Raw genomic sequence first — 14,213 nt, 5'->3', positions numbered from 1 at the left:
AAGCATCTCCCTTCTTTTTTGTAGTTTACCACATGGCACATCCCATATAAAGGGGGCTTTTCTATGCCCCTGGCATTTCCCCCAAGAATGTCCCTTCTTTTTTGTAGTTTGCCACATGGCACATCCCATATAAAGGGGGCTTTTCTATGCCCCTGGCATTTCCCCCAAGAATGTCCCTTCTTTTTTGTAGTTTGCCACATGGCACATCCCATATAAAGGGGGCTTTTCTACGCCCCTGGCATTTCCCCCAAGAATGTCCCTTCTTTTTTGTAGTTTGCCACATGGCACATCCCATATAAAGGGGACTTTTCTATGCCCCTGGCATTTCCCCCAAGAATGTCCCTTCTTTTCTGTAGTTTGCCACATGGCACATCCCATATAAAGGGGGCTTTTCTACGCCCCTGGCATTTTCTCCAAGGATCTCCCTTCTTTTCTGTAGTTTGCCACATGGCACATCCCATATAAAGGGGGCTTTTCTATGCCCCTGGCATTTTTTCCCAAGATACATTTTAAATACGAACGAAATGCATTTGTTCATCGTATAAGACTTCATTCAAGACAATATAAAATACTTGAAAAAGTGGGGAAAATATTCAACCAAGATGGGATTCGAACCCACGATCCCCAGCTTGGAGGTCTGATGCCTTATCCATGAGGCCATTAACCCAGCACATTAGATTTGCCTCCAATATTCTGCTCGTACTCATTTTCAAGATACCTGTTGTTCCTGTCGTGGAATATTCTGCGTGTGTCTTGGTCTCCTGTTGAAGATAAACATCACCAAAATGTAACATGTAAAATGTTGGACATATGTCAATAGTGCCAAGTGTTAAATGATCAAAGATTAAGTGAGACCAAAGTTTTGTTTGAAGGACTCATGTTTACATCAAATGTACATATACAATAGTTATAAACTCACCAACATTCCTGTCGGGGTCACTGTTACAAACTCTGGAAGGAAGTAGAAAAATAAAATGAGAAAAAATATTCTTTAAATTATCATCCTGCACAATCCTACAACTAGGCCTTTGGAGAATATAGTGGTGAAGCTTCTCTGTGTGTCTCCATTAATGATGAGGGTGGTCTATTTAGCAATAACAAGGCAGACATTGTGTGCTGACATTGCAGATACTTTCTATATAAATACTGCATTCAGAAAATCATGATATTACAACACACATGTGGACGGTGTTCCCATGTGGACACACACACATCATGATGTACATATCGGATGGACACGTCCCATGTACTGTGATACTTTGTCTGCCATTTACTGACATCCGACAATTGAGGCGAAAGTTCACTGATGGTTCCCAATGCGCTTATCCTAGATCCACGTGGTACAGGTAGAGGCCTACTCGGCAGGCCAGAAACGTTAGGCTCACCTCACATTTTGACCTTCAACCCCCCTTTGTCATTAAACATAAGCATCAAACTTGTGCACGTCCGCCTCAATCCATTAGGATCATTTTGCTAATTATTCTCTGGAATGATCGAAATGCAAAGGCATGGCAAAACAAAAACCTTCATTTGTGAACTTTGACCCTTGTGGAATGGCGAACATCACTTTAACCATAAACGCCTCACCGCATCACTATCATGGCTGCTTTAAACACCTTTGTACCACATTCCATCTCTATCGACTCAAATACAAGGGAATGGCAAAGCAGACTGGGACATTTTAGTGTCTCACCTTTGACCCCCTTAACATTGGAATGGGGGTCAACATCGAAAAAGGGTCTCGGTTTGTAATACAAAAATAATAATCATAATGCCAATAATAACTACAACTTCGTGGCCACACTCATGTGACAATGTTAATTTGTGACCTTCTTCCACAGATTTCAGAGTACACGCTTCAAACTGGCACTTCAACACCAATACCTGGTGATTCGAAGAAAGAACCTGGAGGTGAGGACTCGACCGGTACGAGCATATAGGTAGGTTCAAGGACCGTCAAACATTTCTTCTTCTTCTTCTGCCATTGCACGGCACTTGGATGCCAACCCTGATTGTGCAGACCATTACAATGCAGGTATGTTCAAGATATTGAGCCGAGGTCGAAGTACGTTACATCTACTTATGTTGGAAGCAACCTTCATCCATTACACGGACCCGACATTGTGTCGTCAAAAGGAATTTGGACATTTTCTCTCATTCTCTTTCAACACACAAAGATTGAAGGTATTTCCCCGACCGCTGTCCAAGGTAATGATGCAGATGGTGCGTCATCGCTGACAACTCCACTCCAGCCAATCGGAGCTCGGGACAGTGGTGACTGAGTCAACCAATGGGCGTTCAGAACACCAAATGACGTCACGACTGAAGAACCAATCGGTGTCGCGGTTACTTAGACATGCTTATAAATGCACTAGTTCTCATCTCTTCCGGTCTCCTTGCTGTGAATCGCCTTGAAGAGTCCAACACGAAAAGCTTCGGTGTTATTGTCATTATGTCGTGTTTGTTTTCCTGTATATTAAAGTTTAATACCGACTCGGGGTGCTTGAGCTGTTTGCCAAATTTCATAGTGATCAGTTTAATAGTTCAAGAGATTAAAATTGTATTATGTTTGGGACAAAATCCAAGATGGCCACCAATACAAGACAACATTCAAAAACAAAATCAGGTAGGATCAAGTTCCAAGGATGCGTTATAAATCTGCGTAGATCGACATAGACCGCTGTAGTTCAGTTTCTTCAAAAGTCGTTCAAGAAAAATTGGCGGAACAAGAAATCCTCAGGTATAAAAATCCCAACAAGTACCGTAGGTATCACAGGTGTCAGCTTGGACGTCCAATGAATGATAGAAAGGGAAGACAAGTGGATGGAGAAGAAAACACCAATGATCGTTATTTTAAATTAACAAGCGACTTTTGGTGCGTTGATTGTAGCTTTCGTTGTTTTTATTTTGAAATTCGAAAAAAGTGGAAACAGGAACATTAAATGTGGGTTTCTCCACACACGTATTGTTTGTGCAAATCTACCTCTATCGAGGCCTTCAACTCTGCTGCTCAAGTCTACCTCTATGTTGGCCTTCAACTCTGCTGTTCAAGTCTACCTCTATGTTGGCCTTCAACTCTGTTGTTCAAGTCTACCTCTATGTTGGCCTTCAACTCTGCTGTTCAAGTCTACCTCTATGTTGGCCTTCAACTCTGCTGCTCAAGTCTACCTCTATATTGGCCTTCAACTCTGCTGTACAAGTCTACCTCTATATTGGCCTTCAACTCTGCTGTTCAAGTCTACCTCTATATTGGCCTCCAACTCTGCTGTTAAAGTCTACCTCTATATTGGCCTTCAACTCTGCTGCTCAAGTCTACCTCTATATTGGCCTTCAACTCTGCTGCTCAAGTCTACCTCTATATTGGCCTTCAACTCTGCTGCTCAAGTCTACCTCTATATTGGCCTTCAACTCTGCTGTTCAAGTCTACCTCTATATTGGCCTTCAACTCTGCTGCTCAAGTCTACCTCTATATTGGCCTCCAACTCTGCTGTTCAAGTCTACCTCTATGTTGGCCTCCAACTCTGCTGTTCAAGTCTACCTCTATATTGGCCTTCAACTCTGCTGCTCAAGTCTACCTCTATATTGGCCTTCAACTCTGCTGCTCAAGTCTACCTCTATATTGGCCTTCAACTCCACCGTTCAAGTCTACCTCTATATTGGCCTTCAACTCTGCTGTACAAGTCTACCTCTATATTGGCCTTCAACTCTGCTGCTCAAGTCTTCCTCTATATTGGCCTTCAACTCCACTGTTCAACTCTACCTCTATATTGGCCTTCAACTCTGCTGTTCAAGTCTACCTCTATATTGGCCTTCAACTCTGCTGTTCAAGTCTACCTCTATATTGGCCTTCAACTCTGCTGTTCAAGTCTACCTCTATATTGGCCTTCAACTCTGCTGCTCAAGTCTACCTCGAAATTGGCCTTCAACTCTGCTGTTCAAGACTATCTCTATATTGGCCTTCAACTCTGCTGTACAAGTCTACCTCTATATTGGCCTTCAACTCTGCTGTACAAGTCTACCTCTATATTGGCCTTCAACTCTGCTGTTCAAGTCTACCTCTATATTGGCCTTCAACTCTGCTGTTCAAGTCTACCTCTATATTGGCCTTCAACTCTGCTGTACAAGTCTACCTCTATATTGGCCTTCAACTCTGCTGTTCAAGTCTACCTCTATATTGGCCTTCAACTCTGCTGTTCAAGTCTACCTCTATATTAGCCTCCAACTCTGCTGTTCAAGTCTACCTCTATATTGGCCTCCAACTCTGCTGTTCAAGTCTACCTCTATATTGGCCTTCAACTCCGCTGTTCAAGTCTACCTCTATATTGGCCTTCAACTCTGCTGTTCAAGTCTACCTCTATATTGGCCTTCAACTCTGCTGTTCAAGTCTACCTCTATATTGGCCTTCAACTCTGCTGTTCAAGTCTACTTCTATATTGGCCTTAAACTCTGCTGTTCAAGTCTACTTCTATATTGGCCTTAAACTCTGCTGTTCAAGTCTACCTCTATATTGGCCTTCAACTCTGCTGCTCAAGTCTACCTCTATATTGGCCTTGAACTCTGTTGCTCAAGTCTACCTCTATATTGGCCTTCAACTCTGCTATTCAAGTCTACCTCTATATTGGCCTTCAACTCCACTGTTCAGGTCTACCTCTATATTTGCCTTCAACTCCACTGTTCAAGTCTACCTCTATATTTGCCTTCAACTCTGCTGCTCAAGTCTACCTCTATATTGGCCTTCAACTCTGTTGCTCAAGTCTACCTCTATATTGGCCTTCAACTCTGCTATTCAAGTCTACCTCTATATTGGCCTTCAACTCCACTGTTCAAGTCTACCTCTATATTGGCCTTCAACTCCACTGTACAAGTCTACCTCTATATTGGCCTTCAACTCTGCTGTTCAAGTCTACATGTATGTTGGCCTTCAACTCTGCTGTTCAAGTCTACCTCTATGTTGGCCTTCAACTGTGCTGCTCAAGTCTACCTCTATATTGGCCTTCAACTCTGCTGCTCAAGTCTACCTCTATATTGGCCTTCAACTCTGATGCTCAAGTCTACCTCTATATTGGCCTTCAACTCTGCTGCTCAAGTGTACCTCTATATTGGCCTTCAACTCTGCTGCTCAAGTCTACCTCTATATTGGCCTTCAACTCTGCTGTACAAGTCTACCTCTATATTGGCCTTCAACTCTGTTGCTCAAGTCTACCTCTATATTGGCCTTCAACTCCGCTGTTCAAGTCTACCTCTATATTGGCCTTCAACTCTGCTGTTCAAGTCTACCTCTATATTGGCCTTTAACTCTGCTGTTCAAGTCTACCTCTATATTGGCCTTCAACTCTGCTGTTCAAGTCTACCTCTATATTGGCCTTCAACTCTGCTGCTCAGGTCTACCTCTATGTTGGCCTTCAACTCTGCTGTTCAAGTCTACCTCTATATTGGTCTTCAACTCTGCTGCTCAAGTCTACCTCTATATTGGCCTTCAACTCTGCTGTTCAAGTTTACCTCTATATTGGCCTTCAACTCTGCTGTTCAAGTCTACCTCTATATTGGCCTTCAACTCTGCTGCTCAAGTCTACCTCTATGTTGGCCTTAAACTCTGCTGTTCAAGTCTACCTCTATATTGGCCTTCAACTCTGCTGTTCAAGTCTACCTCTATATTGGCCTTCAACTCTTGCTGCTCAAGTCTACCTCTATATTGGCCTTCAACTCTGCTGCTCAAGTCTACCTCTATATTGGCCTTCAACTCTGCTGTTCAAGTCTACCTCTATATTGGCCTTCAACTCTGCTGCTCAAGTCTACCTCTATATTGGCCTCCAACTCTGCTGTTCAAGTCTACCTCTATGTTGGCCTCCAACTCTGCTGTTCAAGTCTACCTCTATATTGGCCTTCAACTCTGCTGCTCAAGTCTACCTCTATATTGGCCTTCAACTCTGCTGCTCAAGTCTACCTCTATATTGGCCTTCAACTCCACCGTTCAAGTCTACCTCTATATTGGCCTTCAACTCTGCTGTACAAGTCTACCTCTATATTGGCCTTCAACTCTTGCTGCTCAAGTCTACCTCTATATTGGCCTTCAACTCTGCTGCTCAAGTCTACCTCTATATTGGCCTTCAACTCTGCTGTTCAAGTCTACCTCTATATTGGCCTTCAACTCTGCTGCTCAAGTCTACCTCTATATTGGCCTCCAACTCTGCTGTTCAAGTCTACCTCTATGTTGGCCTCCAACTCTGCTGTTCAAGTCTACCTCTATATTGGCCTTCAACTCTGCTGCTCAAGTCTACCTCTATATTGGCCTTCAACTCTGCTGCTCAAGTCTACCTCTATATTGGCCTTCAACTCCACCGTTCAAGTCTACCTCTATATTGGCCTTCAACTCTGCTGTACAAGTCTACCTCTATATTGGCCTTAAACTCTGCTGCTCAAGTCTACCTCTATATTGGCCTTCAACTCTGCTGCTCAAGTCTTCCTCTATATTGGCCTTCAACTCCATTGTTCAACTCTACCTCTATATTGGCCTTCAACTCTGCTGTTCAAGTCTACCTCTATATTGGCCTTCAACTCTGCTGTTCAAGTCTACCTCTATATTGGCCTTCAACTCTGTTGTTCAAGTCTACCTCTATATTGGCCTTCAACTCTGCTGCTCAAGTCTACCTCGAAATTGGCCTTCAACTCTGCTGTTCAAGACTATCTCTATATTGGCCTTCAACTCTGCTGTACAAGTCTACCTCTATATTGGCCTTCAACTCTGCTGTTCAAGTCTACCTCTATATTGGCCTTCAACTCTGCTGTTCAAGTCTACCTCTATATTGGCCTTCAACTCTGCTGTACAAGTCTACCTCTATATTGGCCTTCAACTCTGCTGTTCAAGTCTACCTCTATATTGGCCTTCAACTCTGCTGTTCAAGTCTACCTCTATATTAGCCTCCAACTCTGCTGTTCAAGTCTACCTCTATATTGGCCTCCAACTCTGCTGTTCAAGTCTACCTCTATATTGGCCTTCAACTCCGCTGTTCAAGTCTACCTCTATATTGGCCTTCAACTCTGCTGTTCAAGTCTACCTCTATATTGGCCTTCAACTCTGCTGTTCAAGTCTACCTCTATATTGGCCTTCAACTCTGCTGTTCAAGTCTACTTCTATATTGGCCTTAAACTCTGCTGTTCAAGTCTACTTCTATATTGGCCTTAAACTCTGCTGTTCAAGTCTACCTCTATATTGGCCTTCAACTCTGCTGCTCAAGTCTACCTCTATATTGGCCTTGAACTCTGTTGCTCAAGTCTACCTCTATATTGGCCTTCAACTCTGCTATTCAAGTCTACCTCTATATTGGCCTTCAACTCCACTGTTCAGGTCTACCTCTATATTTGCCTTCAACTCCACTGTTCAACTCTACCTCTATATTGGCCTTCAACTCTGCTGTTCAAGTCTACCTCTATATTGGCCTTCAACTCTGCTGTTCAAGTCTACCTCTATATTGGCCTTCAACTCTGCTGTTCAAGTCTACCTCTATATTGGCCTTCAACTCTGCTGCTCAAGTCTACCTCGAAATTGGCCTTCAACTCTGCTGTTCAAGACTATCTCTATATTGGCCTTCAACTCTGCTGTACAAGTCTACCTCTATATTGGCCTTCAACTCTGCTGTACAAGTCTACCTCTATATTGGCCTTCAACTCTGCTGTTCAAGTCTACCTCTATATTGGCCTTCAACTCTGCTGTTCAAGTCTACCTCTATATTGGCCTTCAACTCTGCTGTACAAGTCTACCTCTATATTGGCCTTCAACTCTGCTGTTCAAGTCTACCTCTATATTGGCCTTCAACTCTGCTGTTCAAGTCTACCTCTATATTAGCCTCCAACTCTGCTGTTCAAGTCTACCTCTATATTGGCCTCCAACTCTGCTGTTCAAGTCTACCTCTATATTGGCCTTCAACTCCGCTGTTCAAGTCTACCTCTATATTGGCCTTCAACTCTGCTGTTCAAGTCTACCTCTATATTGGCCTTCAACTCTGCTGTTCAAGTCTACCTCTATATTGGCCTTCAACTCTGCTGTTCAAGTCTACTTCTATATTGGCCTTAAACTCTGCTGTTCAAGTCTACTTCTATATTGGCCTTAAACTCTGCTGTTCAAGTCTACCTCTATATTGGCCTTCAACTCTGCTGTTCAAGTCTACCTCTATATTGGCCTTCAACTCTGCTGTTCAAGTCTACCTCTATATTAGCCTCCAACTCTGCTGTTCAAGTCTACCTCTATATTGGCCTCCAACTCTGCTGTTCAAGTCTACCTCTATATTGGCCTTCAACTCCGCTGTTCAAGTCTACCTCTATATTGGCCTTCAACTCTGCTGTTCAAGTCTACCTCTATATTGGCCTTCAACTCTGCTGTTCAAGTCTACCTCTATATTGGCCTTCAACTCTGCTGTTCAAGTCTACTTCTATATTGGCCTTAAACTCTGCTGTTCAAGTCTACTTCTATATTGGCCTTAAACTCTGCTGTTCAAGTCTACCTCTATATTGGCCTTCAACTCTGCTGCTCAAGTCTACCTCTATATTGGCCTTGAACTCTGTTGCTCAAGTCTACCTCTATATTGGCCTTCAACTCTGCTATTCAAGTCTACCTCTATATTGGCCTTCAACTCCACTGTTCAGGTCTACCTCTATATTTGCCTTCAACTCCACTGTTCAAGTCTACCTCTATATTTGCCTTCAACTCTGCTGCTCAAGTCTACCTCTATATTGGCCTTCAACTCTGTTGCTCAAGTCTACCTCTATATTGGCCTTCAACTCTGCTATTCAAGTCTACCTCTATATTGGCCTTCAACTCCACTGTTCAAGTCTACCTCTATATTGGCCTTCAACTCCACTGTACAAGTCTACCTCTATATTGGCCTTCAACTCTGCTGTTCAAGTCTACATGTATGTTGGCCTTCAACTCTGCTGTTCAAGTCTACCTCTATGTTGGCCTTCAACTGTGCTGCTCAAGTCTACCTCTATATTGGCCTTCAACTCTGCTGCTCAAGTCTACCTCTATATTGGCCTTCAACTCTGCTGCTCAAGTCTACCTCTATATTGGCCTTCAACTCTGCTGCTCAAGTGTACCTCTATATTGGCCTTCAACTCTGCTGCTCAAGTCTACCTCTATATTGGCCTTCAACTCCACCGTTCAAGTCTACCTCTATATTGGCCTTCAACTCTGCTGTACAAGTCTACCTCTATATTGGCCTTCAACTCTGTTGCTCAAGTCTACCTCTATATTGGCCTTCAACTCCGCTGTTCAAGTCTACCTCTATATTGGCCTTCAACTCTGCTGTTCAAGTCTACCTCTATATTGGCCTTTAACTCTGCTGTTCAAGTCTACCTCTATATTGGCCTTCAACTCTGCTGTTCAAGTCTACCTCTATATTGGCCTTCAACTCTGCTGCTCAGGTCTACCTCTATGTTGGCCTTCAACTCTGCTGTTCAAGTCTACCTCTATATTGGTCTTCAACTCTGCTGCTCAAGTCTACCTCTATATTGGCCTTCAACTCTGCTGTTCAAGTTTACCTCTATATTGGCCTTCAACTCTGCTGTTCAAGTCTACCTCTATATTGGCCTTCAACTCTGCTGCTCAAGTCTACCTCTATGTTGGCCTTAAACTCTGCTGTTCAAGTCTACCTCTATATTGGCCTTCAACTCTGCTGTTCAAGTCTACCTCTATATTGGCCTTCAACTCTTGCTGCTCAAGTCTACCTCTATATTGGCCTTCAACTCTGCTGTTCAAGTCTACCTCTATATTGGCCTCCAACTCTGCTGTTCAAGTCTACCTCTATGTTGGCCTTCAACTCTGCTGCTCAAGTCTACCTCTATGTTGGCCTTAAACTCTGCTGCTCAAGTCTACCTCCATGTTGGCCTTCAACTCTGCTGTTCAAGTCTACCTCTATGTTGGCCTTCAACTCTGCTGCTCAAATCTACCTCTATATTGGCCTTCAACTCTGCTGTACAAGTCTACCTCTATATTGGCCTTCAACTCTGCTGTTCAAGTCTACCTCTATATTGGCCTCCAACTCTGCTGTTAAAGTCTACCTCTATATTGGCCTTCAACTCTGCTGCTCAAGTCTACCTCTATATTGGCCTTCAACTCTGCTGCTCAAGTCTACCTCTATATTGGCCTTCAACTCTGCTGCTCAAGTCTACCTCTATATTGGCCTTCAACTCTGCTGTTCAAGTCTACCTCTATATTGGCCTTCAACTCTGCTGCTCAAGTCTACCTCTATATTGGCCTCCAACTCTGCTGTTCAAGTCTACCTCTATGTTGGCCTCCAACTCTGCTGTTCAAGTCTACCTCTATATTGGCCTTCAACTCTGCTGCTCAAGTCTACCTCTATATTGGCCTTCAACTCTGCTGCTCAAGTCTACCTCTATATTGGCCTTCAACTCCACCGTTCAAGTCTACCTCTATATTGGCCTTCAACTCTGCTGTACAAGTCTACCTCTATATTGGCCTTAAACTCTGCTGCTCAAGTCTACCTCTATATTGGCCTTCAACTCTGCTGCTCAAGTCTTCCTCTATATTGGCCTTCAACTCCATTGTTCAACTCTACCTCTATATTGGCCTTCAACTCTGCTGTTCAAGTCTACCTCTATATTGGCCTTCAACTCTGCTGTTCAAGTCTACCTCTATATTGGCCTTCAACTCTGTTGTTCAAGTCTACCTCTATATTGGCCTTCAACTCTGCTGCTCAAGTCTACCTCAAAATTGGCCTTCAACTCTGCTGTTCAAGACTATCTCTATATTGGCCTTCAACTCTGCTGTACAAGTCTACCTCTATATTGGCCTTCAACTCTGCTGTTCAAGTCTACCTCTATATTGGCCTTCAACTCTGCTGTTCAAGTCTACCTCTATATTGGCCTTCAACTCTGCTGTACAAGTCTACCTCTATATTGGCCTTCAACTCTGCTGTTCAAGTCTACCTCTATATTGGCCTTCAACTCTGCTGTTCAAGTCTACCTCTATATTGGCCTTCAACTCTGCTGTTCAAGTCTACCTCTATATTGGCCTTCAACTCTGCTGTTCAAGTCTACTTCTATATTGGCCTTAAACTCTGCTGTTCAAGTCTACTTCTATATTGGCCTTAAACTCTGCTGTTCAAGTCTACCTCTATATTGGCCTTCAACTCTGCTGCTCAAGTCTACCTCTATATTGGCCTTGAACTCTGTTGCTCAAGTCTACCTCTATATTGGCCTTCAACTCTGCTATTCAAGTCTACCTCTATATTGGCCTTCAACTCCACTGTTCAGGTCTACCTCTATATTTGCCTTCAACTCCACTGTTCAAGTCTACCTCTATATTGGCCTTCAACTCTGCTGCTCAAGTCTACCTCTATATTGGCCTTCAACTCTGTTGCTCAAGTCTACCTCTAGATTGGCCTTCAACTCTGCTATTCAAGTCTACCTCTATATTGGCCTTCAACTCCACTGTTCAAGTCTACCTCTATATTGGCCTTCAACTCCACTGTACAAGTCTACCTCTATATTGGCCTTCAACTCTGCTGTTCAAGTCTACCTCTATGTTGGCCTTCAACTGTGCTGCTCAAGTCTACCTCTATATTGGCCTTCAACTCTGCTGCTCAAGTCTACCTCTATATTGGCCTTCAACTCTGCTGTACAAGTCTACCTCTATATTGGCCTTCAACTCTGCTGTTCAAGTCTACCTCTATATTGGCCTCCAACTCTGCTGTTAAGGTCTACCTCTATATTGGCCTTCAACTCTGCTGCTCAAGTCTACCTCTATATTGGCCTTCAACTCTGCTGCTCAAGTCTACCTCTATATTGGCCTTCAACTCTGCTGCTCAAGTCTACCTCTATATTGGCCTTCAACTCTGCTGCTCAAGTCTACCTCTAGATTGGCCTTCAACTCTGCTATTCAAGTCTACCTCTATATTGGCCTTCAACTCCACTGTTCAAGTCTACCTCTATATTGGCCTTCAACTCCACTGTACAAGTCTACCTCTATATTGGCCTTCAACTCTGCTGTTCAAGTCTACCTCTATGTTGGCCTTCAACTGTGCTGCTCAAGTCTACCTCTATATTGGCCTTCAACTCTGCTGCTCAAGTCTACCTCTATATTGGCCTTCAACTCTGCTGCTCAAGTCTACCTCTATATTGGCCTTCAACTCTGCTGTTCAAGTCTACCTCTATATTGGCCTTCAACTCTGCTGCTCAAGTCTACCTCTATATTGGCCTTCAACTCTGCTGCTCAAGTCTACCTCTATATTGGCCTCCAACTCTGCTGTTCAAGTCTACCTCTATGTTGGCCTCCAACTCTGCTGTACAAGTCTACCTCTATATTGGCCTTCAACTCTGCTGTTCAAGTCTACCTCTATATTGGCCTCCAACTCTGCTGTTAAAGTCTACCTCTATATTGGCCTTCAACTCTGCTGCTCAAGTCTACCTCTATATTGGCCTTCAACTCTGCTGCTCAAGTCTACCTCTATATTGGCCTTCAACTCTGCTGTACAAGTCTACCTCTATATTGGCCTTCAACTCTGCTGTTCAAGTCTACCTCTATATTGGCCTCCAACTCTGCTGTTAAGGTCTACCTCTATATTGGCCTTCAACTCTGCTGCTCAAGTCTACCTCTATATTGGCCTTCAACTCTGCTGCTCAAGTCTACCTCTATATTGGCCTTCAACTCTGCTGCTCAAGTCTACCTCTATATTGGCCTTCAACTCTGCTGTTCAAGTCTACCTCTATATTGGCCTTCAACTCTGCTGCTCAAGTCTACCTCTATATTGGCCTCCAACTCTGCTGTTCAAGTCTACCTCTATGTTGGCCTCCAACTCTGCTGTTCAAGTCTACCTCTATATTGGCCTTCAACTCTGCTGCTCAAGTCTACCTCTATATTGGCCTTCAACTCTGCTGCTCAAGTCTACCTCTATATTGGCCTTCAACTCCACCGTTCAAGTCTACCTCTATATTGGCCTTCAACTCTGCTGTACAAGTCTACCTCTATATTGGCCTTAAACTCTGCTGCTCAAGTCTACCTCTATATTGGCCTTCAACTCTGCTGCTCAAGTCTTCCTCTATATTGGCCTTCAACTCCATTGTTCAACTCTACCTCTATATTGGCCTTCAACTCTGCTGTTCAAGTCTACCTCTATATTGGCCTTCAACTCTGCTGTTCAAGTCTACCTCTATATTGGCCTTCAACTCTGTTGTTCAAGTCTACCTCTATATTGGCCTTCAACTCTGCTGCTCAAGTCTACCTCGAAATTGGCCTTCAACTCTGCTGTTCAAGACTATCTCTATATTGGCCTTCAACTCTGCTGTACAAGTCTACCTCTATATTGGCCTTCAACTCTGCTGTTCAAGTCTACCTCTATATTGGCCTTCAACTCTGCTGTTCAAGTCTACCTCTATATTGGCCTTCAACTCTGCTGTACAAGTCTACCTCTATATTGGCCTTCAACTCTGCTGTTCAAGTCTACCTCTATATTGGCCTTCAACTCTGCTGTTCAAGTCTACCTCTATATTAGCCTCCAACTCTGCTGTTCAAGTCTACCTCTATATTGGCCTCCAACTCTGCTGTTCAAGTCTACCTCTATATTGGCCTTCAACTCCGCTGTTCAAGTCTACCTCTATATTGGCCTTCAACTCTGCTGTTCAAGTCTACCTCTATATTGGCCTTCAACTCTGCTGTTCAAGTCTACCTCTATATTGGCCTTCAACTCTGCTGTACAAGTCTACTTCTATATTGGCCTTAAACTCTGCTGTTCAAGTCTACTTCTATATTGGCCTTAAACTCTGCTGTTCAAGTCTACCTCTATATTGGCCTTCAACTCTGCTGCTCAAGTCTACCTCTATATTGGCCTTGAACTCTGTTGCTCAAGTCTACCTCTATATTGGCCTTCAACTCTGCTATTCAAGTCTACCTCTATATTGGCCTTCAACTCCACTGTTCAGGTCGACCTCTATATTTGCCTTCAACTCCACTGTTCAAGTCTACCTCTATATTGGCCTTCAACTCTGCTGCTCAAGTCTACCTCTATATTGGCCTTCAACTCTGTTGCTCAAGTCTACCTCTATATTGGCCTTCAACTCTGCTATTCAAGTCTACCTCTATGTTGGCCTTCAACTGTGCTGCTCAAGTCTACCTCTATATTGGCCTTCAACTCTGCTGCTCAAGTCTACCTCTATATTGGCCTTCAACTCTGCTGCTCAAGTCTACCTCTATATTGGCCTTC

The 14,213-nt window shown here is 43.6% G+C and overlaps 1 protein-coding gene across 8 annotated transcripts in view; it reads right to left on the bottom strand.

Moving 5' to 3' along the window:
* Positions 1 to 14,213, bottom strand: part of LOC137422082 (ciliary neurotrophic factor receptor subunit alpha) — a 174,085-nt gene that overhangs the window by 18,433 nt on the left and 141,439 nt on the right. For 7 of the 8 annotated variants that reach the window (XM_078772916.1, XM_068108831.2, XM_068108829.2 and 4 more), the window contains 2 exons: positions 920 to 951; positions 719 to 761 (listed from right to left, as the gene is read on the bottom strand). The exons of the other annotated variant lie outside the window; for it this stretch is intronic. In XM_078772916.1, coding sequence (XP_078629042.1) covers positions 719 to 761; positions 920 to 951 — 75 coding nt within the window. The remainder of the gene's footprint in view (positions 1 to 718; positions 762 to 919; positions 952 to 14,213) is intronic. 8 annotated transcript variants of the gene reach the window in all.

This window comes from Myxine glutinosa, chromosome 2 (assembly GCF_964187855.1).
Source record: "Myxine glutinosa chromosome 2, kmMyxGlut1.1, whole genome shotgun sequence".
Lineage (NCBI taxonomy): Eukaryota > Metazoa > Chordata > Myxini > Myxiniformes > Myxinidae > Myxine > Myxine glutinosa.
This window is presented reverse-complemented; position numbering and strand designations above follow the sequence as displayed.